This window comes from Protomyctophum bolini (assembly GCF_963924005.1).
Source record: "Protomyctophum bolini genome assembly, chromosome: 6".
In the NCBI taxonomy this organism is placed as follows: domain Eukaryota; kingdom Metazoa; phylum Chordata; class Actinopteri; order Myctophiformes; family Myctophidae; genus Protomyctophum; species Protomyctophum bolini.
The window spans coordinates 7,333,918-7,357,378 of NC_137867.1; the positions used below are offsets into that span (position 1 = coordinate 7,333,918).

The 23,461-nt window shown below is 44.2% G+C and overlaps 1 protein-coding gene across 1 annotated transcript in view; it reads left to right on the plus strand.

Annotated features, from left to right (window-relative positions):
• Nucleotides 1-407: 407 nt before the first annotated feature.
• npc1l1 (NPC1-like 1) overlaps nucleotides 408-23,461 on the plus strand; it is a gene marked incomplete at both ends in the record, with an annotated part of 33,477 nt that continues 10,423 nt past the window's right edge. Inside the window, 12 exons of the mRNA XM_080765651.1 lie at nucleotides 408-449; nucleotides 3,640-3,807; nucleotides 7,644-8,567; nucleotides 10,292-10,585; nucleotides 11,897-12,120; nucleotides 13,413-13,513; nucleotides 14,497-14,669; nucleotides 17,139-17,267; nucleotides 18,955-19,137; nucleotides 20,370-20,484; nucleotides 21,250-21,518; nucleotides 22,145-22,234. Coding sequence (XP_080621777.1) covers nucleotides 408-449; nucleotides 3,640-3,807; nucleotides 7,644-8,567; nucleotides 10,292-10,585; nucleotides 11,897-12,120; nucleotides 13,413-13,513; nucleotides 14,497-14,669; nucleotides 17,139-17,267; nucleotides 18,955-19,137; nucleotides 20,370-20,484; nucleotides 21,250-21,518; nucleotides 22,145-22,234 — 2,712 coding nt within the window. The remainder of the gene's footprint in view (nucleotides 450-3,639; nucleotides 3,808-7,643; nucleotides 8,568-10,291; nucleotides 10,586-11,896; nucleotides 12,121-13,412; nucleotides 13,514-14,496; nucleotides 14,670-17,138; nucleotides 17,268-18,954; nucleotides 19,138-20,369; nucleotides 20,485-21,249; nucleotides 21,519-22,144; nucleotides 22,235-23,461) is intronic.

Genomic DNA, 23,461 nt, shown 5'->3' on the forward strand with positions numbered 1-23,461 from the left:
CCTGGGGTGTGATCGATGATTCTCCTTGATTCGTTGCATGAGCCTTAACGACCGCCTGTGTTGTCCGTCCGACAACATTGATTGCGCGTTAATGATCAGTCAAGAGAAATTGTTCCAGAGGAGACGTGATTGGGACTCGTAACATCAGGCCAGATAATATCACGGTGACGTCACAGGAGCGTCATGAGGTTCCGGGTCCACCTCGAGGTTGGATCTTCACAGTGGAGACGTCGATGCACACAGTGGGAGAGACGGAGACACCGAGGCACACTGTGGAGTTTACAGGACAGGACAGTTACATTACAGGACAGGACAGGGTGCTATAGTGGACTAACACACACTCCAGCTTTGTATGTATTTGAAAACGACGAGTCTTCCTCCGTTGGGACACACTGTATAATTGAATCATGGCTTATGCCGCTATGCTGACCTCTCTGCTGTTTGGCCTGGTGAGTGCACGATTCTGTTGTGTTGGGTTTACTCTGAAATAAAACAGTATAGTGCCTACTGTATCTGGAAGGTAAAAATACCTCCATCAGCTGACTCGTGTTGATAGCAGGTATACAAAGCAAACAAAAAGGTACACCACTAGTGGGTAGTGGGGAGATGCTGACCATCATGACCATGGGAGACAAACTTGAAAATAGAGAGGTCGCACAGCTCGTATAGTCACCATGCCAAAAAAAACTTTTGATTGGGTTACCAACGTTTCGGCAAACAAATTGCCAATCTTCAGGGTATGACGATAACAGATATACAACCTGTCACTGGTCAGGGTGTGTTTTCCGAGTAGTTCCTTTTGTCAATGAACGTTTCCAGGATGGTATAAGAAAATAAACAAACATAGATTTGACATTGTAACAAAACCAATAAAAGAAATACTTTAAATAACAATACTTTATATATCGTCGCATAGAGTCAGGCAGAAACCTCTCTGCATATTCAAACTTTTTCAGTTTTGTCATAAATTACACACACCCTACTTGTGTGGCAGGAAGTGGCAGATCCATAAGCTTGAAGTGGGGTACAAAGCGATGCCTTTTGAGCTTGTAGATCTGCTACTTTTGCTACTTTTGAATTTGAATCCTGAACAGTGTTGGACATAATGAGGTTTCCACCCGACAGAGACGACATATTAATAAATAACACAAAAAGGTGAGGTGGTGTATATACTTTGGGTGGTGAAGTCATCGATGATGGAGTTGGTTTTTATAATAAAGTATACGTACTTTAAGAATTAATTCATACAGACTGTGGTATAGAACGGACAGAATGGGCTGGCTCAGGAGGCAGGACTATAGAGCGCCGGTAGCTTGGCAGTCGTAAAAGGTCACCCGGTTCTATCCCGGGGCTTCCCCTGTGTTACCGTCGAACAAGTGTCCTTGAGCAAGACAAGTGCTCCTGATGAGCAGGTTGTTGGTGCCTTTAGTGCTCGCATGGTTTCCTCTGCCACCGGTGTGTGAATGTAATTACGTGCTTGCCTTTGGGTAAAGGCTCTATTTACATTTACAGTAAATGCACCATTTACAATTGTATAAAACTAGAATTTCATGCCCGCTTCGCGGGCATGAAATTCCAGATTATGTTGCCGCGCACTATGGGAAGAAGGACATTGCCTGCAGGCTATTCCTGCTCTCTGTGTGTGTGTGTGTGTGTGTGTGTGTGTGTGTGTGTGTGTGTGTGTGTGTCGTGGCGTGGCGACAGAGAGAGAGAGAGAGAGAGAGAGAGAGAGACTCCGCACGTCAAAATGAATCTGCTAACACTGTTAGCATGTGTGCTATCAGGCAAAAGCTGAGATAGATATAAAACTACTGGCCAAAATGTCATACAAAACACAACACCTAAAATCGGAATGTTATTGTGACCTATTGAGCACAAACAGACCATCATGATTTGCTTGCTGGACCCATAATTAATTTATTTGCATTAAATTTCCACTCGCCCATATAAATGCACCAGCAGCATTAGCCTACTGTATTTCTGTCCTTTTGGTATCCATATAATAAGCTGGGATGGAAAGTCAAAAGTTGTGTCTGTGGAGGAGATGTACAGTACAGTATTATATACTGAATTCTGGGATGTGACGGCATGCACAGTACTGCTGCACTGACTGTATACTGATGGGAAACAGTGGATGAGAAAAGATGGTGAAACCGTGAGAGATGGAGTTACATTCAGGGGTCTATTGTACAGTATATTGTACATTATAGATTATCATATTTACTCACGTGTGTATTAATAGAATAAGAAATAGAGTCTGCAACACTGGTGAGGAATAATTAATTCAGCGTTTCGATCATTGGGATCTTCTTCAAGAATCATTGCACTTGGAACTGCCATTTGCCCAGCACCTGGGCGTGCCGTGGATGTGGATGTGCATGCCCTGTTACCTTTGTATTAATAGAACATCATGTTAAGCATGAAGTCAGAGTAAAGTACACACAGTGATCAATGAGCATCTAGTATAAGGGGGGCCACGGTGGCACAGTCGGTAGTGCTGTCGCCTCGCAGCTAGAAGGTCCTGGGTTCGACTCCCGCTCGGGGAGGCCGTGGGCGCTCGAGGCGTGTCCTCTCCTCCGCGTCCTCAGGGCCCTTCTGTGTGGAGTTTGCATGCTCTCCCCACGTCCCCTATAGGGTATGGTATACCCTCACAAAAAACATGCAGTAATCCTGGTCTCTAAACTGCCTCCCCCTGGCCAGCCCCTGGGGTGCCTGCATGGGGAAACTCCCCCCCCTGTCAGGTGCAAAGGAGTGACTTGGACACTCATGCATGAAGGAAGCATGAGTTCAAGTCCGTTGCTCTCCCCAGGTTGGCGGAGGGTGTGTAGAGGTGTGTAAATAAGCATCTAGAATCTATTGTATGTATGTATGTATTTGGTTAAAATGGGTAGGGTTTAAAAAAAGGCAAGAGCTTGCTCTGGTGCACTGGCCTAAAAGTGGGTCCTTAAAAACTGCTAAAACTTCTGAAATGTATGTATTGTAGGTATGTGAGCATGTATGTATGTGTGTATGTATTTAAAAGGGGGGCTTTTTTGTAAAAAGCCCAGCCCACCATACCTTAAATTATTTAAAACTACTCCAAAATAGGATTACCAGTGAAGGGTAATATTCACTGGGGACTATGCAAGGCAGAGGCGTCCACCCCCCTGAGTCCAAGTTAGGCTAGACCGCATACCTAATGTATGTATGTATGTATGTATCTGGTTTTGAAACTTCGCAGGTGTATTTACAGATTTTCACTGTCACGCCTTAGCTACTAAAGTCTTACTACCTACCTGGGACAGAACATTATAAACATGTCTTATGGCACAGAATTGAACAGCAGGTGTAATTAAGCCTTAAGCATACAACAGTGATTATATTCTCCTCTTTTATTGCCTCTGGAACTAAATTGAGAGCAGGTTGACCTCACACGAGGACACAGTGGTGGAAGAAGTATTTTAAACTATAGCAACATTATGTTAACGTTTTATTGTTGCTTTGGGTTGTGAAACGTTTTCCAATATTATAAACGTATAATGTTTGCAGAAAGCAAGAGTATATATTTGTCCACTCGGATAAGAAGAGTTGTGTGCACATGAATACTATACCCTTTTTTTTACTATACTATGTATCAACGTTGTGCTGTCTCGTCCTCAGGTGGTGTTTAAGGTACAAGCTGAAGAGGGCCAGTGTGCTTTTTATGACGAATGTGGGAAGAATCCCACGCTAGAGCCGGGCGGGAGCCTCATTCCTCCTATCGTCCCCTGTTTGGACTACAGCGCTGCCCGGCCCGTCACAGGACAGCACTACCAGAAACTCATAGAGGTGCAGTGTTGTTTTTGGCAGCACATTTTGATTTTTTAGTTTTAGTCATGCAGGTCTCTTGTAAATAGTTTTCATTTAATTTTAGTCACATTTTAAGTCATTTTAGTCGACTAAATCTACAGTTGATTTAGTCGACTGAAATGTATTTTTACACTTGATGAAAATAGCCGATCCACAAGCTCACAACGCGTCGCAGCGTGACGCGTTGTGAGCTTGCAGATCGGCTATTTTCAGCATGCAGCCGAGTGTAAAATGACTTGTACTGGATCTCTTGTCCACTATAGTCCCTGTTTAACATTTTAGTCTAGTTTTAATTTGTTGACGAGATTGTCAGTATATTTAGTCTCAGTTTTAGTCATCGTAGCTTAGTTTTCATTTCGTTTTCATCAGTGAAAAAAGGTATAGTCGATTTCTCCTCGTAGTTTTAGTCGACGAAAACAACACTGAGTGACAGTGGATGCATTCCTAGAGAGACGGAACAAAATAAAACACGACGAGAAGGAGATGATAATACATTTGACTCTCCTTTTTGCAATGTTCAATTTGACTATTAGCAGATTTGTAAATACAGCATTCTGTCAAACTGAAATTCTCATTCACTAACAATCTCTTTCATTTCTTCCCCCCTTTTTGCTTTGTACCCCCTTTTTCGGTGTAGTTGTTATGCCAATTAATTCCTCCCCTCACACACACACACACACACACACACACACACACACACACACATTTCTGTGTTATTTTTTCTGCTGACTCACCTACCAGTGACGTAGAACCTATATCCTCCTGTCTAGCACTCCCTGCTGACCCCAGGTGCCGCCCCCCTAGCTCGTACGATTACATGCAGTGATATTATCACCCTCGAACCCGGGCCAATTGTGTTTGTTCATTAGACTGAACTCACAATCTCCACGGTGGTAGGCAGGCATTTTACCACTGCGCCACCCAAGCGCACTCTTTGAAATGATGTTAATTTCCAATGGAACATATCTCTGCGATAAAACCAAGAAATTAAGAAAATTTGTAACTTTATATAATATTGTCAATTACTTATGAGAGGGGGAGAGGTGGTGGAGTTAGCTGCTTTAGCAGACAGTTTGAGGGTCCAATGGAGTTAAGAGGTTTTGTCCGGGCCCGGGTGGTTAGCTCAACCGTCTGCTAATGCCATTGACAATGAATGGCCAGTTTCGAGTGTTTGTGCAATCACAAACATTGTGCAAACACAAACATTGAAGGCAAAAGTGAGACCGCAAATTGTCATTGGCCCGGAATGAGATGATGTGAGAGCGTCCCTCACTGAACATAGACGTAAAGGGTGTTCAATACAACATAGCGGCTGATTTATATAAAAATAAATAAAAAAAGAGATTTCCTCCCAACCACGACAATATCATATTCCCATGAACTCCACCTCAAAGCACTTTCAGATGGGGGAAGAAGTCCTTGGCTAAAAAATGTATTTGACATGGAAAGGTTTGAGAAACCCCTTGTAGCATGTTGTATAATAACAGCATGTTGTCCTCCCTCACACTAGGTGTGTCCTATGTTGAGAAACCCCTTGTAGCATGTTGTATAATAACAGCATGTTGTCCTCCCTCACACTAGGTGTGTCTTATGTTGAGAAACCCCTTGTGCATGTTGTATAATAACAGCATGTTGTCCTCCCTCACACTAGGTGTGTCCTATGTTGAGAAACCCCTTGTGCATGTTGTATAACAGCATGTTGTCCTCCCTCACACTAGGTGTGTCCTATGTTGAGAAACCCCTTGTAGCATGTTGTATAATAACAGCATGTTGTCCTCCCTCACACTAGGTGTGTCCTATGTTGAGAAACCCCTTGTAGCATGTTGTATAATAACAGCATGTTGTCCTCCCTCACACTAGGTGTGTCCTATGTTGAGAAACCCCTTGTAGCATGTTGTATAATAACAGCATGTTGTCCTCCCTCACACTAGGTGTGTCCTATGTTGAGAAACTGTCGTGTAATTTCTCCCTTTACACGAACTAGAATTCTATCTATTTGAGACAGAAACGGCTGAGCAAACGACAGGCTGTAGACAGTAGTCAAAAACACTGGACGAATGAAAGCAGGCAGAGAGGTGAACTGAAGTGTTGTTGTTCATTTATTGCAACCGAGACAACCGAGATCCAAGACAGAGAGCTTCGCCTAGACCCTGAGCCTGGAGCAGCTCAGGGCTCTCCCACTGACCGCTGCTGCGGCCAGCCTAAAAGACTTCCCAAACCTTGCATTTTACAGGACATATATACAGTTTCACATCAAACAGTTGAAGTTCTGGGAGGGGGTTGAAACTTTTGCATAGAACGCATACAGAGTGATCTCTGCCAAGGCCTCTCGTTGAGACAATAGTATGCTAAACTTCTATCACACCTGGCCCGGCCAAACTACTTGCCTATGCGTGCTTTCGCTTCAAACTTGCAGCCAGGCAGACTACAGAGTCCAACAATTGGTTCACACATATGTATGAATTATTGATTCCAGATACGACAAAACCCCTTGTAGCATGTTGTATAATAACAGCATGTTGTCCTCCCTCACACTAGGTGTGTCCTATGTTGAGAAACCCTTGTAGCATGTTGTATAATAACAGCATGTTGTCCTCCCTCACACTAGGTGTGTCCTATGTTGAGAAACCCCTTGTAGCGTGTTGTATAATAACAGCATGTTGTCCTCCCTCACACTAGGTGTGTCCTATGTTGAGAAACCCCTTGTAGCATGTTGTATAATAACAGCATGTTGTCCTCCCTCACACTAGGTGTGTCCTATGTTGAGAAACCCCTTGTAGCATGTTGTATAATAACAGCATGTTGTCCTCCCTCACACTAGGTGTGTCCTATGTTGAGAAACCCCTTGTAGCATGTTGTATAATAACAGCATGTTGTCCTCCCTCACACTAGGTGTGTCCTATGTTGAGAAACCCCTTGTAGCATGTTGTATAATAACAGCATGTTGTCCTCCCTCACACTAGGTGTGTCCTATGTTGAGAAACCCCTTGTAGCATGTTGTATGATAACAGCATGTTGTCCTCCCTCACACTAGGTGTGTCCTATGTTGAGAAACCCCTTGTAGCATGTTGTATAATAACAGCATGTTGTCCTCCCTCACACTAGGTGTGTCCTATGTTGAGAAACCCCTTGTAGCATGTTGTATAATAACAGCATGTTGTCCTCCCTCACACTAGGTGTGTCCTATGTTGAGAAACCCCTTGTAGCGTGTTGTATAATAACAGCATGTTGTCCTCCCTCACACTAGGTGTGTCCTATGTTGAGAAACCCCTTGTAGCATGTTGTATAATAACAGCATGTTGTCCTCCCTCACACTAGGTGTGTCCTATGTTGAGAAACCCCTTGTAGCATGTTGTATAATAACAGCATGTTGTCCTCCCTCACACTAGGTGTGTCCTATGTTGAGAAACCCCTTGTAGCATGTTGTATAATAACAGCATGTTGTCCTCCCTCACACTAGGTGTGTCCTATGTTGAGAAACCCCTTGTAGCGTGTTATATAATAACAGCATGTTGTCCTCCCTCACACTAGGTGTGTCCTATGTTGAGAAACCCCTTGTAGCATGTTGTATAATAACAGCATGTTGTCCTCCCTCACACTAGGTGTGTCCTATGTTGAGAAACCCCTTGTAGCATGTTGTATAATAACAGCATGTTGTCCTCCCTCACACTAGGTGTGTCCTATGTTGAGAAACCCCTTGTAGCATGTTGTATAATAACAGCATGTTGTCCTCCCTCACACTAGGTGTGTCCTATGTTGAGAAACCCCTTGTAGCGTGTTGTATAATAACAGCATGTTGTCCTCCCTCACACTAGGTGTGTCCTATGCTGGACCGGGGAGAGAACAACACGTTTGCCTGCTGCAGCGTCAAACAGATCAGCTCTCTGCAGATCAGCCTGGTTCTGTCCCGGACGCTGCTGAACCGCTGCCCGCCCTGCGCCGACAACTTCGCCCACCTGCACTGCGTCACCACCTGCAGCCCCCGCCAGACCCGGGTGGTGCACGTGACCAAGACGGCCAACGTCTCCCTGGGCTTCCCGCCGGCGGTCAAGGTGGCGGTGGTGGGCTACCAGGCCTTCCTCACCGACGCGTTCGCCGGCGGCGCCTTCGACTCCTGCAAGAACGTGCGCATCCCCGCCACCGGCGGCTTCGCCGTCTCCACCATGTGCGGCCGCTACGGCCACAAGCTGTGCACCGCGCAGCGCTGGTACGACTTCCAGGGGGACTCCAGCAACGGCCTGGCCCCGCTGGACATCGACTTCCGGCTGCTGCCGGAGGGCGCCTCCGCCGAGGGCCTGCCGGCGGGCATAGTGCCGTACGACGGGCGTCCCCTGAGGTGCAACGAGACCACGCCGACCGGAGGGCAGATGTGCTCCTGTCAGGACTGCCAGGAGTCCTGTCCCCCCATGCCCGCTCCTCCGCTGCCCCAGGGGCCCTTCAGGCTCATGGGGACCGACGGGTTCCTGGTCCTCTCCGTCGTCTTGCTGTGCCTGCTGCTGGTCACCTTCCTGATCTACCTGTCCGTGTCCTGCTGGCTCGGCTGGCAGGACGAGCAGGGCCACGAGGAGGAGGAGGAGGGCAAGGGAATGGACCGGAACGGGAACGACGTGCAGGCCCCGCACCCGCTCGTGGACCCCTCCGAGGTCACCTGCACCGACAGGAACAGCCTGGCCGCCCAGGAGTTCCTGGCGTCTCTGTTCAGACCCTGGGGAACGCTCATGGCCTCCCACCCTTTCAAGGTTTGTATAACCCTTTTTCCTTTCGCCACTGGCTTTCATACAGTATAGCCGATAGGAGGCCTTTTCTATATATGTTTCACCTTACCAGTTTCAATTGAAACGGGCCTCCACCCTCAGGGGGGCCTCCGAGCTCCGACTGACCGCCAGGCGTTAGTCAACCCTCCCCCCCGCCACCCTTGGCCCTCTCTCTCTCTCTCTCTCTCTCTCTCTCTCTCTCGCTCGCTCACTCGCTGCCTTGCTCTCTCCCTCAATGTTAAGTTACACCTATTTCCTGTTAGTAACCGGGGTGAAATGTGCAGCATTGGGAGGTAAAGGGGAGACACTTTATTGTGAAGGGACAACCGGATGAGTAGAGGGGTTGTTGCCGCGTATAATTCACCCTTTGTCAGCCTTCTAAAAACAGTCACCATGCTGTTTAAAATAAGAATTGAGCGCACAGAATATCAATACGAAGCAACTGAAAAACATGTTATTTCAACGGTATAGTGGATGGAGAGAGAGGATCTTTGTCCAACCACGGAACGGCAAACCAATGAGTACGAAGAGGGGCACAACCACACGGGATAATTATGTCATAAATGGCCTCATATTTGAGACCGCTCAGATCCGGTCTAGAGGCCGCACCTATACTGACATTCCAGACTGCAGAGTCGCGGTTCCAGCTCGTAAACGGAAACGTTGATGACCTGATGATTGTCTGAAAAGTGAAATGATCTGATCCTATATCTACTTAATTGGTTTTCACCTTGTTAGAATTGACAAAGAATGAATTAGGAATAGAGTAGACAGAATGAGTTATTCGTACAGAACTGCTAAGTGCTAACTACAACTAATTATATAGTAAGATAATCCTTGGGATGATAGATTTTGTATAGGCAAAGGGCCCTATATTTTCGCCGGTGCCTTACCGCTTATCCCTAAACTTTGCCTTTTTTTATTATTTTAAAAGACATTTTAAAATTGCTCAACTATAGCTGATCTACATCGACATGCTGGGAGCTTATAGATCGGCTATTTGAACTATTAAAAATAGATAATAAATAAATAGATAATAATAAATACATCAAATTAGTTTAGGGATAAGGGGGGATCCCTTATCCGAAAATATCTGCCCCTTAACCCATTCTGAACGGGAACCCATTTTTGTGTTAGCATCATGTTATGCTTTAGCTATTGAAAAATAGCAGATCTACAAGCTCATATCGCGCCACCGAGTGGCGCGATACGAGCTTGTAGGTCTGCTATTTTTGAAAAATTCGAAGAACGACTGACATTTTTAGAATCTGATCTCAGGTCAGAATGGGTTAATCAGACCAGTGTGTGTCCTAGTGGAAACCTCGTATGAATCTGATCTCAGGTCAGAATGGGTTAATAGCTAAAATAGGACCTTAGTATGTATTTCACGTACTGTATATGGTCATTCACACATTATCCGTTTAACCCATTCTGAACGGGAACCCATTTTGGTGTTAGCATCATGTCGTGCTTTAGCTATTGAAAAATAGCAGATCTACAAGCTCATAGCGCGTCACCGAGTGGCGCGATACGAGCTTGTAGGTCTGCTATTTTTGAAAAATCGAAGAACGACTGACATTTTTTAGAATCTGATCTCAGGTCAGAATGGGTTCATCAGACCAGTGTATGTCCCCAGTGGAAACCTCGTATGAATCTGATCTCAGGTCAGAATGGGTTAAAATCTTTTTGATTCATCTCTTCATCCCAAGGTGCTGCTCGCCGCGGCCGTAGTCGTGGCCGCCTTCGCCACTGGCCTCATGCACATCGAGCTCACCACCGACCCGGTGCAGCTGTGGTCCGCTCCCAACAGCCGGGCGCGCACGGAGAAGGACTTCCACGACAAGTACTTCGACCCGTTCTTCAGGACCAACCAGGTCATCCTGACGGCGCCCGGCAGAGAGGGCCACGTGTACGACTCGCTGCTGTTCGGACGGCAGAACTTCAGCGGCATCATCAGCAAAGACCTCATCCTGGAACTCCTGGAGTTGCAGACACGGATACAGGTATAACCATAGATAACACATTAAAGGAGAATTCCATACTAAAAGGCTTTCTTACCTTTCTTTGTAGTTGTTACGTCACCACCAAAGAGGTCCAGGTGTTATTTTGTGCAAAAGCTCCTTATTGGCTGTTTCACCTACCATAAGCCCTCAATGAATTGCATTGCATTGAATGGGAATTGAATGGGGCTATGGGGTGTTATGCTAGTTTGCTTATTTCAATCGAAAGAAGTAGTAAAGTGTGCCGCTTGGGATATTATTTACATTATGAAGAGAGGATATATACAAAGAAATTATCATTTTGAGCGATGGAAATAAGTGAATTAGCACAACACCCCATAGCCCCATTCAATTCCCATTCAGTTCAATGCAATTCATTTAGGGCTTATGGTAGGGGAAACAGCCAATAAGGAGCTTTTGCACAAAATAACACCTGGACCTCTTTGGTGGGGACGTAACAACTACAAAGAAAGGTAAGAAAGCCTTTTAGTATGGAATTCTCCTTTAATAGTGGTATTAATAGTGTATATACAGTACCACTACAGGTAACCATAGATAACCAGTGTTGGGCAATATTGTATGGAGAATAGGCTATAGGTTGCTACCTTCAGGAAGGAGATATGGTGTACCGGCATACAATATGGTCAGACTAAAGAGGTCCTTTTTCCACCAGTCGACCTTGAGGCTTAATCAGGAGTTGTAGTACAGGGTAATCTAAGCGGTGGATATTGCTCATGTCTTCATGTATGTAAATTGTCTATTTATTTGTGTTATGTCAAATGTGTGTATGTGTTCTGCACACTTGGCTGCTGGGTCGCAAGACAAATTTCAGTTTGAACTGACAATAAAGTACTATACGAGTAAGACGCGCGAACGCGGGAAGCGAACGCAGATCGTAAATTGCAATAACAATTAGAATAAATTACGAATTAGTGTCACTCAGCTCCATATATGGGCACAAAAGGGGCCAGGTCCACAACAAACAAATCACTGGCCCCTTTTGTGCCCATATATGGAGCTGAGTGATTGCTGATGCAACACACTCCATATTTGGATAGCGGGACAGACACACGGACAGACAGACAGACACACACACAGACATGATCTGCTAGGTCTCATAGTAAGTGCTCACTGCGTTCGCAATCATATCATATAAATATTACTTAGGAGAGTAATATTATTACTTATTACTTATATATTATTACTTAATTACTTGGAATCAAGAGGAATGTATTTAATTCCGTACTTAAACTAAACACGATGTGTTGCTATTCATAGAACATTATAGTATGATCCTATACGTGTGTCTTCTAGAACATTTCGTTCCGGTCGGAGGATCTGAACCGGACGGCCAGTCTGAAGGATGTGTGCTTCGCTCCGCTGAACCCGTCCAACCCGTCTCTGACGGACTGCGCCACCAACAGCCTGCCTCAGTACTTCCAGAACAGCGCGTCTGAGATCAACCGCAAGGTCAACATGACGGAGCTGGGGGTCACCAAGGAGGTGGACTGGAGGGATCACTTCATCTACTGTGTTAAGTAAGCAGTGTTGTGCACAGATATACACTAGGGGGTGCTAGAGCCTGGCCTTTTGGCAATTTTGCTCTTCAAAAAAGAAAAAAAAGTTTTATTCTTTTTCTTAATTTACAAAGTAGTGTGTGGACCATGGTGACATTGATCAAATCTTGATAAAAAAACGCTTCTACTATATTATTTAGGCCCCCCACAATCTAAAGCTATGTTTCTATGTCAGTGGTTCTTCGATAAAAAAAAAATAGCAGACCTACTCGTAGCGCGCCACTCGGTGGCGCGCTATGAGCTTGTAGATCTGCTATTTTTCAATAGCTAAAGCACCAAAATGGGTTCCCGCCCCAAAATGCGCTGCACAAGGTGCCCTTTTTTTCCACTTGAGCACCTGCCCCTCTAAATGTCTGTGCACGCCACTGTAAGTGCAGTAAGACAGACATCTTCATGTCGTTGCGGCGTTTCATTCCGTCGACTGAAACCATATGACGGAAAGATGTTCGTCGTCTACCTTTTTTTCACTGACGAAAACGAAATAAAAACTATACGCTGTGAGTACAATTAAGACAAAATATATTGACAATCCCGTCCACAAATATAAAGTAGACTAGAGGGACTATAGTGGAGAAGAGATCCAGTAGAATTAAAAGCTACGTCAAATTTTGTTTCGGTTGCGCTCGGGTGTTGCATGTATGTGCTCTGAAAATAGCTGATCTACAAGCTCACAACACGACACGGGCTGATCGGCTATTTTCAGCATGCTGTGTTAATATCAGAATTGGCCCTATAGGCAAAGCCCCCCCCCCCCCCCCCCCTGCGTAAAGCGTGGTTGTTAACGTGTTACCCAGGTTTACTGATGTTTTTTTTGTTTATTGATTTTTCTTTACCACATAGAATTTTCAAGGCAATTATTCACATATATTTCCCCCCCACACCCACATGGCAGCACAAATACTAAACAAAATCTTCAAAGAAACATCAGGATATGTCATAAATACAAAGCAAAAAAAGAAAAAAATTAGATACAGTTGAACAAACAAATGCACAATGTCCCCATCACAGTTCCTCGTCCCCACTCCCCACCCTACAGCTGACTACTCCAATGAACCACTATACATCCAAAGCCTCTTCAGTGGTTCTGACAACACTACAAGCAGACCTTTGCGGAGAGCGAACAAGGCAGTGACTGTGTCGAGTGTAACATCTCCAGACTCCAGGCTTTATTTCATGCTGTGCCGATTCCAAAAAAAAGCAAGAATGATGCTAATATTCTTTTTTTTTGTTGCCTTTTTCTTGTTTCCCTCCAGTTCTCCGCTGTCTTTCAAAGACATCACTGACTTGGGCATGAGCTGCATGGCTGATTACGGGGGTCCCGTGTTCCCCTTCCTTGCAGTCGGGGGCTACAGCAGTGAGTGTCTTCCAGTAATACAGATCACCGAATGCACCTGTTTACAGTATACACAATGATTGTTTCATTGATTGATTGATTGATTGATTGATTGATTGAATACTTTATTAGTCAGAACGAAGCACGGGGTACAGCAATAGCCTGGCAAATAAGCCAGACCGAATCAGCCGTTCAAGAAAAAATAAAAAAGCCTGCCGGCGACCGTGTTGTGTGATATTATAGTCTGGCTTATTGTTATTAGCCAGGCTAGTACAGCAAGACATTAACCCATTCTGACCTGAGATCAGATCCATACGAGGTTTCCACTGGACACACACTGGTCTGATTAACCCATTCTGACCTGAGATCAGATTTAAAAAAATGTCAGTCGTTCTTCGATTTTTCAAAAATAGCAGACCTACAAGCTCGTAGCGCGCCACTCGGTGGCGCGCTACGAGCTTGTAGATCTGCTATTTTTCAATAGCTAAAGCATAACATGATGCCGACACCAAAACGGGTTCCCGGTCAGAATGGGTTAAAGCAAAAAAATTGAGGTCATACCGTAGGCCTAGATGTATTCAATGAATCAACAATGACAATGAACACAATAATACATCAACCAAATGTATATGCAGGCACATCAAAACACAACACAATACATATGCATATCAGCTTTGCATTTTCATTCATCGTTTGTCTTATTATGAGCTTTTTACAAGGCAAATGCTATAGACCGATTCACAGAGGGGTGCCCTGGGCGCGGCCATTACTGAGGTGTAATCCATGGAGCAGGTGCTCCGTAGGCCAGGTGTGGCTAATCAGTGCGCTTAATGGTACACCTCAGTAATGGCCGCGCCCAGGAAACCCTCTGTGAATCGGTCTATACCAGGTCACCAAGAAATTGCAACAGTGAGAGCAGTGATAACGTGGACGTGTTGTTAAAGTGTGCACATTAAAGATGGAGCGTTATTCATTTGTGTCGACTCCCCCCCCCCCAACGCCAGACGACGAGTTCACCAACGCCGAAGCCCTCATCATGACCTTCTCCCTCAACAACTACGCACGCGACAGCGCCAAGTTCAAAGTGGCCCTGCAGTGGGAGACGGAGTTCCTGAAGATTGTCCAGGAGTACCAGAAGAACCCCAGCACCAACTTCACCTTCGCATACATGGCAGAGGTATACGCGTCGCTATAACGATTATACTGTATATGAACACCTGGCTACTGAATGCAGCGGTCATCACCATGGTGGCTTAACCCATTCTGAACGGGAACCCGTTTTGGTGTTAGCCATCATGTTATGCTTTAGCTATTGAAAAATAGCAGATCTACAAGCTCATAGCGCGCCACCGAGTGGCGCGCTACGAGCTTGTAGGTCTGCTATTTTTGAAAAATCGAAGAGCGACTGACATTTTTAGAATCTGATCTCAGGTCAGAATGGGTTCATCAGACCAGTGTGTGTCCAGTGGAAACCTCGTATGAATCTGATCTCAGGTCAGAATGGGTTTTAAGCCCAAAGGAGTATAGACAACACATTTCAAAATGATAAAAGCTAAACTAAAAGAGCCCATATAAGGACCATTACAGGTCCGTATACGTACAACTCTGAAATGTGTACAAATGATTCATTTCCCCAATGAAATCCATTTGTATATACACTGAAAATAAAACGTTTGAGAACCACCACGACTGCACCAGTGGAAATCTTAAAAATGTGCCACGTACTACGGACAAGGTCAAGTCTTGCCACGGTCACATTTGTCCGTTTTTTACGGCCAGGTTGATGACCCCCCATGGCCCTGACAGAATGTCATACGTGGCAGAGGTACGATAATGTTATATCGGCCATGCACCATGAGAAGGCACAGAATGTTATGATGTGAATGGAATGGGCACACGTACCACTTCAGAATAAACAGAAGTCTCAAGGTACATATTGGCCCCAGCAATATCATGATGATGATAAGCAGCCAGAAAGAAATGCATGTCCTTTTCACTATAGCTTTATTTACCTCACCCAGACATGGCAAATAGATAAAATTGCCTTGCCTTGCCTTAGACAAACGAATGGTTTTTATCGATTAACGAGAGAAAGAGTGACTCACTCAACTCAAAGAGCATGTTGATGATTTGACAGTGAAGCAACAGTCGCTGCAGAAACTGACAGCACTGTTGATAAGGACCTATTGCCGCTGTCACATTTCTATACGTGTGATGGCTTAGGAAACTATATGACTGCCCTATCTGTCTTGAGAAATGTTCCTATCACACTAAGTACATTTTCTTTTAAAACAATGCATTCTATGTAGACAGCACTAGAATAGCATTTTATGTAGACACAGCACTTTAAAGTATCTATGCATAGTTTCATTATATAGATATTCCACTGTAACGTTCTTAGCTTACGCATGTTTCATGATAACTACTTTTTATGTGTGCGATGTATTGCCATGCTTTTTGTTCTTGCTTAATGTAAATCGCTCTGGATTAAGAGCGTCTGCTAAATGCCTAAATTGTAAATTGTAATTACTGTATTGACATTTAGACATTTTCCCTGTTGGCCTTGAATTGTTTCACAGCTGCCGTTCATACAGAACCCAGGGCCGGGCCTTAAAGGGACACTTCACCCTTTTTGCAAAAAAATATATGTTAATGTCGTTTAGAAGCTTTAGATCACTTTCCTGGGGGTATTTATGTGTGTAATATGTGGTTTTAGATATTTTAGATTGTCGCAGTGAGCCTGTTGTCTCTGATGTCATGGACACTGGGCTCACTTCCTTCCTGGACTACATGTTGTCTCAGTAAGACAGCTCTCCCCCCTATCCACAAGGAGGAGCAGTGCACCAAAGAATTATGGGAATTGTAGTCCAGGAAGGTAGTGAGACCAGTGTCCATGACATCAGAGAAAACAGGCTCACTGCTACAATCTAAAATATCTAAAACCACATATTACACACATAAATACCCCCAGAAAAGTGATCTAAAGCTTCTAAACATCATTAACATATATTTTTTTTGCAAAAAGGGTGAAGTTTCCCTTTAATGTTCAGGCCCGTTGAGAACTTCACTGGGTTCTGTATGACAGTGGTTCCAAAAGTGGGGTCCGAGAACGCCCAGGGGTCCTTGAGGGAGTTCCAGGGGGTCCCTAGCTAAATGATAGTTTGGGTCTGTTAAATTAATATTGATATACTGTAAGTTGGGGGTCCCAGGGATATAAATGCCATTAAATGGGGGGTCCGTGTCAAACTGGGGGTCCTTGACATGAAATAAATTGGGAACCACTGCTGTATGAACCTGCAGCTCGAGGGTGACACTATTAATATACCATTCGTGAAAAAACAAACAAACAAAAAGAATTGAGAAAAACTACAGTATGAAACAATTCAAGGCCAACATGAATGTTTATAGGCCAACCGTACAGGATTATAGGCTGATTCAGCGTACCAGTGTTTTAGTCTGGATTTCTCCTTTACATCATAATGTACTTCTCTATATGTTTGCTCTCTGTACTGTAGTGGAGTAAGAGTTCAAACTTTCCAAAAACAAGTAATAAAGCGATATGACTGCCCTTCCAGTCTTGTCTTGCCTACAGCATTACCGCATTGTCCTTTCCCGATCTAACATGTCCTTTTCTGTCTGTCCACAGAGGTCTCTGGAGGATGAGATCAACAGGACGACAGCAGAGGACATTCCCATCTTTATGATCAGCTATGCTGTCATCTTTGTTTACATTGCCGTGGCACTGGGAGAGTACACATCATTCAAACGCATACTGGTAAGACCCTATATTCTCTCCAAACCCACAACTATTCCACAATCTGAATGCTATATACAGACAGTACGAGTCTGTAACTACGCCACCTGTAAGCCGTTGAATGGAGACGGTTTAATATATTTTCACTAGTAAAGACCACACCTTCAAACAATGAATCAGTTGTATTCTATATTAAAATGTGGCTAATGGGCAGGCCGGCCGATGGCGGAGGAGGAGAAAAGGGTGGAGGAGGGATGAACTGATGTACTGACAACATAAGTACATATTGATTACGTTAGATCGCACTCGTGTGCAACATGAATTGCTAGGTGATTGGTAAAACCAGAAATGAATGTGTGGTGTGTTATCTCGGAGTCTTTTCCCAGATTCCTTTTTTTTATCAAAACATAGCTTTATTCAGCTAACATAACCAAAGCATCACTGTTCGCTGTTACAAAATGTATGTTTTCGGGTGTTTTTTCATAGCTGTTTTTCACTGCCGGTTCACTGAATTCGTGAATTATTTGCATTCAAAACAGAAGCTTAGAATGAAAAGATTTGGGCAAAAACATAGGTATATTAATATCTGGCAGGGAATGTGTTTTAAGCGAGTCTCACACAATTTCTGTTGTGAGACTATACAGTCTGTCTTGGCTCTCGGGTAGAGTAGTCTCTAGTAAGACCCTAATGCAACGTGTTTAGGGTGTTATCACCTCTAGTTATTACATAGTACAAGATAGTAGCCTACAGATGTCAAGATAACACTCTGCCCAGAAAGTGAAATGGCTGCAGATAGTACTTATGTCACGTGTATGATAACGGAAATCTAACCTCGCCTCACCGGGCTTTCCACCTCGGAGGAAAGCCTGGTCTCGGTTCCAAAAGTGCGAACCGGTCTGGAACGGTCTGGAACATGTTGCAGTATTGTTTTGTATAGTCATCAGGCAGGAACAATCAAATGGAACTTCCTTTTCCCTCAAACCGGAAGAATATAACAATAAAAGCTCTCGTATATAGCCTGTAGCTTTTATTGAGGAAAATTGGTTTGAGGGAAAAGGAAGTTCCGGAAGATTGAATACTACAAAACAATACTACAACATGACGTCGCGATATTATCCGCTCCCGGCCGGTTCATGAATCCGAAATGGAATGGTGCCCAGGCTAACGGAAATCTAGTCAGCGCAGCGTGCACAGTATAGCGTCCCATTCCTTGCTATTCATATGAAAATACATTCATAAGTCAATAATTTTAGAATTATATTAGTATCAATGATACTACTTAAGGCTCTGTTCCGTTCGGTGTAGCACAGTGGTTCTTGAACGTTTTAATTTCAAGGACCCCCATAACTCTGAGAGTGTACACATGGAACCAAATGGACCCTTAACACTCTCAGAGTTACACAGCCGTACAAGAGAGTATTTAAGGAACCTCCTCAAGGAACCACGAGGGTCCCTGGACCACACTTTGAGACCCACTGGTCAGGTGTATAGCAGAGTGTTTCCAGTGAGCCAACAGCAACAATATCAGCACCCTGACTCAGTTTGACCAGAATGGAACAGAGCCTTCATTAGTATAGGCCTATCATTTTTGTAACACCTGTGAAGGAAGTATAAGGAAGAGGCCCCAATTTCATTCCAATATGGCTGCCGTGAGCCTATATTTCACCCGCTGTTTCCGGAAACCTGAAGTTCCCCTCCTGTCCTACAGGTGGACTCTAAGTTCCTGGTGGGCCTCGGGGGCATCCTGGTGGTTGGCTGCTCTGTGCTGGCCTCCATGGGCTTCTATGCCTGGGTGGGAATCCCCTCCTCTCTGGTCATCCTACAGGTCGTTCCCTTCCTGGTGCTGGCTGTGGGAGCTGACAACATCTTCATCTTTGTGCTGGAGTACCAGGTGTGTGTGTGTGTGTGTGTGTGTGTGTGTGTGTGTGTGTGTGTGTGTGCGTGTGCGTGTGCGTGTGCGTGTGCGTGTGCGTGTGCGTGTGCGCGTGCGCGTGTGCGTGCGCGTGTGCGTGTGCGTGTGTGTGTGTGTGTGCGGTACCAGGTGTGTGTGCACGTTGATTCCACATTAGTTTCCCCATTGTTAAGATCAGTGGTTCTCAACCACAATCCATTCTGGTTCTCAGCAGCTCAAAGCACTTTGAGCTGCATTTCATGTCATGAAAGGTGCTATACAAATAAAGTTTTATTATTATTATTATTCTGTAGCCTCGATACCCAGCTTTCATTACCTCTCCTGTGACCCTGTGAATAAACATATTTGAACTAGTATGTAAGCACTGATAAGCACTTGGAATGCAAATGTATCAGTTGAGGCATTAGATTATAAGTTCCGACTCGGTTCACAGATAAATATTGTGGAAATGTGTAGATTGATGTTCATGTTCACAGTGTTTGCCTTTTTTTTCTCCCTTTTTTTTTTTACAATAATAAAATATTACAATATGATGACAGTTTGGCCAAAGGCCAATGTTCGGACCGTTTTTATAATAATAATAATAATAATAATAATAAAACTTTATTTGTATAGCACCTTTCATGACATGAAATGCAGCTCAAAGTGCTTTACAGAAAAATGGAGAATAAAAGAAAAGCAAGGCAACAACATTAAGAACAAGCAGTAATGCAATACAGTGAGGACAAATAAAAGATCAATTAAAAGCAATGTTGTAGAAGTGGGTCTTGAGCTGAGCTTTAAAAATGTCTACAGAGGCTGCCTGACGAAGATACAGTGGGAGCTTGTTCCATGCCGACGGCCTGTAGAAGCAAAAAGCTGCTTCCCCGTACTTTTTAGTTGCCATTTTTTTTGGCAAAGCGAGCAGGCCAGCAGGCCAAACTGGAGTAATATGTTCTCTCATCTTAGTTCTAGTTAAAACTCTGGCTGCTGCATTTTGGACAAGTTGTAATCTGTCAGTTGTTTTCTTAGGCAGTCCTGAAAAAAGTGCATTGCAGTAGTCAAGCCGAGAAAAAACAAAGGCGTGGATTAGCGTTTTTGCATCGTCCAAGGACAAATAGGCTCTGATTCGTATAGTATAGTTTGTTATTACTTTGGATGTAGAACCAGTGGTACAGAAAGTAGACCTAAACATTCATACGATGTGTCCTCTCTCATGTTGTTTCCTACAGAGGGACATGAGGCGCCCGGGGGAGACGAGAGAGGAGCAGATTGGTCGTGTCCTTGGCAACGTGGCTCCCAGCATGCTCCTGTGCAGTCTCTCCGAATCTATCTGTTTCTTCCTGGGTGAGAACTTATCTGTCCTTATTGGTGTGATTAACAGCATCTATAGGCTATATAGTGAAGTGAACGCAAACAATGGTGCATTTAGTTAAAGGTAGAGTAAGTGATTTCACTCAAAAAACCTTAGGTTTCGTTTTTGGCTGTGGGACCTAAGCCTTCGTCCAATCAGGATAGAGAGTCAAAAACGAAACCTAAGGTTTTTTGACCCCCAGGGGTTAACTGGGGACAGGGAGGAACTCCTTATATGGTCAGCACACTCTATAGTAGAGAGGATTATCACAACAAAACACAAAAATAAGTGATAGTTGAATTAAGTGAAATCACTTACTCTACCTTTAAATCATAAATCATGCTCTCTGCTCTAACACTATAGCAACATAGTGTACCTGACTTTGACTTGTGCTTATAATTTGGTACACCGGTTCACTTCTCACAAACGTGTCGTGCTGTTATTTCTGTATATACGTTCACCACTTGCTTTAAATTAACTCTCTTGAGACATCACATTACAGAGCAGACTGGGTTCCAGAACAAACAGAACAAACAAACAGAATGACACTAAACATGGTTTCAACGTGGGTTTTGTGGCCTCGTGAATAACGTAACTGCGGATCCGTGGAAATTGAAAAGGTTGAGAATCGCTTCTCTAACGCCTTATGGCGTCATTCCAGTCCATCATGCGGGATATACATTCTATAAGTTCTAATGCCTTTCTTTATACGCTCGCTGACACGTTTTTTTCCACCCGTGTGTCTCTCCATTTTGCAGGAGGTCTGTCCACGATGCCCGCGGTCAAGTCCTTTGCGCTGTACGCGGCCCTGGCCGTCCTCATGGACTTCGCCCTGCAGATGACCGCCTTCGTGGCCCTGCTGGCGCTGGACGCGCGGCGGCAGGACAGCGGCCGCTGCGAGCTGCTGTGCTGCGTGTCTGTGTCCGCCAAGAAGCGCTCCGACAAACCCAACCAGGGCCTCCTGCTGCCCCTCATGAAGAAGTACTACGCCCCGGTCCTGCTGCACCCCGTCTCCAGGATCACCGTGGTAAAGCTACTACGCCTTCCACAAGGCCTCTGTTTTAGTCTAGTCTACGCCTTCCACAAGACCTCTGTTTTAGTCTAGTCTACGCCTTCCACAAGACCTCTGTTTTAGTCTACACCTTCCACAAGACCTCTGTTTTAGTCTAGTCTACGCCTTCCACAAGACCTCTGTTTTAGTCTAGTCTACGCCTTCCCCAAGACCTCTGTTTTAGTCTAGTCTACACCTTCCACAAGACCTCTGTTTTAGTCTAGTCTACACCTTCCACAAGACCTCTGTTTTAGTCTACACCTTCCTCGACACCAACAGTAGGGGTTAGCAGTGATGGGGATTATAGTAGGGTGTCATTGCTGTCGGGCAGAAACCTCTTATCGCCAAATCCTACATTTTTATGTTTTTCATAAATGAATGTCCTACTTGATCATGCCAACGCATCACGCAACATTTTCCAAAGTAGCAAGCTCAAAACGTGTTGAGCTCGTGGAGCTGCTACTATTTTTTTATTTGAATCCCGAAAAGTAATAGTTTTAAACATAATTATTATAATAACAATCCATTTTCTCATCCATTTTACATTCATTCGAGAGTTCTGACTACATATGTACTGTATATGTGTTGTGTTCTTCTTGCAGATGGTGGTGTTCATCTTCATGTTCTGTGGTTCTGTGTTCCTCATGTTCCATGTGACAGTGGGTCTGGACCAGGAGCTGGCTATGCCTCAAGTAAGTCTGACTTCACTGGACTGCCTAAAGCCATATATCCCATATGGGCCAATGAATTCCTCCTCCTTGTCAAGTTGTCAGTCACTGCTGTAAGTGCTGTTGTATCCTACTGGCTCACCCCCACTGGATTATTATGGTTATTTATCCAATATACTATGTAGTTATTCAGTAAGTACATATCACTTACCAAAGAGACACCATGGTATGCAAAGGTATTATGCACCTCCACTCTGTCTCTAGCCCAGGTGCTGGACAAAAGGCAGTACAAGGAAAAAAATTGCGGACTCAAAAAATTGAGTCCGCAACACTGGTATATGAAAACTCAGCTCCACTGGTTTATTTGATTCAACGTTTCGATTTTCTTCTTCAGGAATACTAAAAATATTATAATATTCCCGAAGAAGATCCTAGTGATCGAAACGTTGAATCAAATAAACCAGTTGGAGCTGAGTTTTCATACCAGTCTTGCGGACTCTATTTATTGCACAACATGGTACTATATGCACACATGAATACATTTGTAAACGGCAAAGCAGTTGGCGGATACAAATGAACGGTCCATGGAAACCTACTGCGGACGGAACTAGACAAAAATACAGTTAAAACTGGAAATTATGTTTGCTGATGACTTAGGGCTGGATTTTGAAGGTGCGTTTTACCATGTGGTAATACATAAATTGGCCTCGCTCTGCGCACAATCGTATTATGAAAGCCTTATCGTCCCGTGTTGAACGCACACACATATGGAATACGACGTTGCTGAATATTTTAGCATTGTGGGAGTGTCCATATGTTAATTATTTTCGCTTTGCGCAATTTGCTATTAAGCCCCTTGACCTGCGCATAACGATTAGACGTGGGTCTAGGCACCTCATAAACGCAAAAAGAAGAAAAAGCACTGTTTGATTTTACACTTGAGCGGCTCTGGGACGCTGCTGGAGTGTTGCCAAGTCTGTTTATTATAAGCGGCTTCTTTTTCTGTAAAGTTGCTTGTAAATATTGGTAGTTGTGGTTGCTTTTCTTGTTTCTAAAGGTTTCTCCTAATGTTGTTTAAACCAGTGATCCTCACACAGCACATTCCCATGTCAAGGATCCCCAGATGAATGCATTTGCCCAACTAAGGACGGCTAATACAAAAATGTAATTACATTTTTCCAAGATTACTTTTGAAAATAGCAGATCTACCAGCTCACAATGCATCACATTCATTCATTAAAACTATGAACT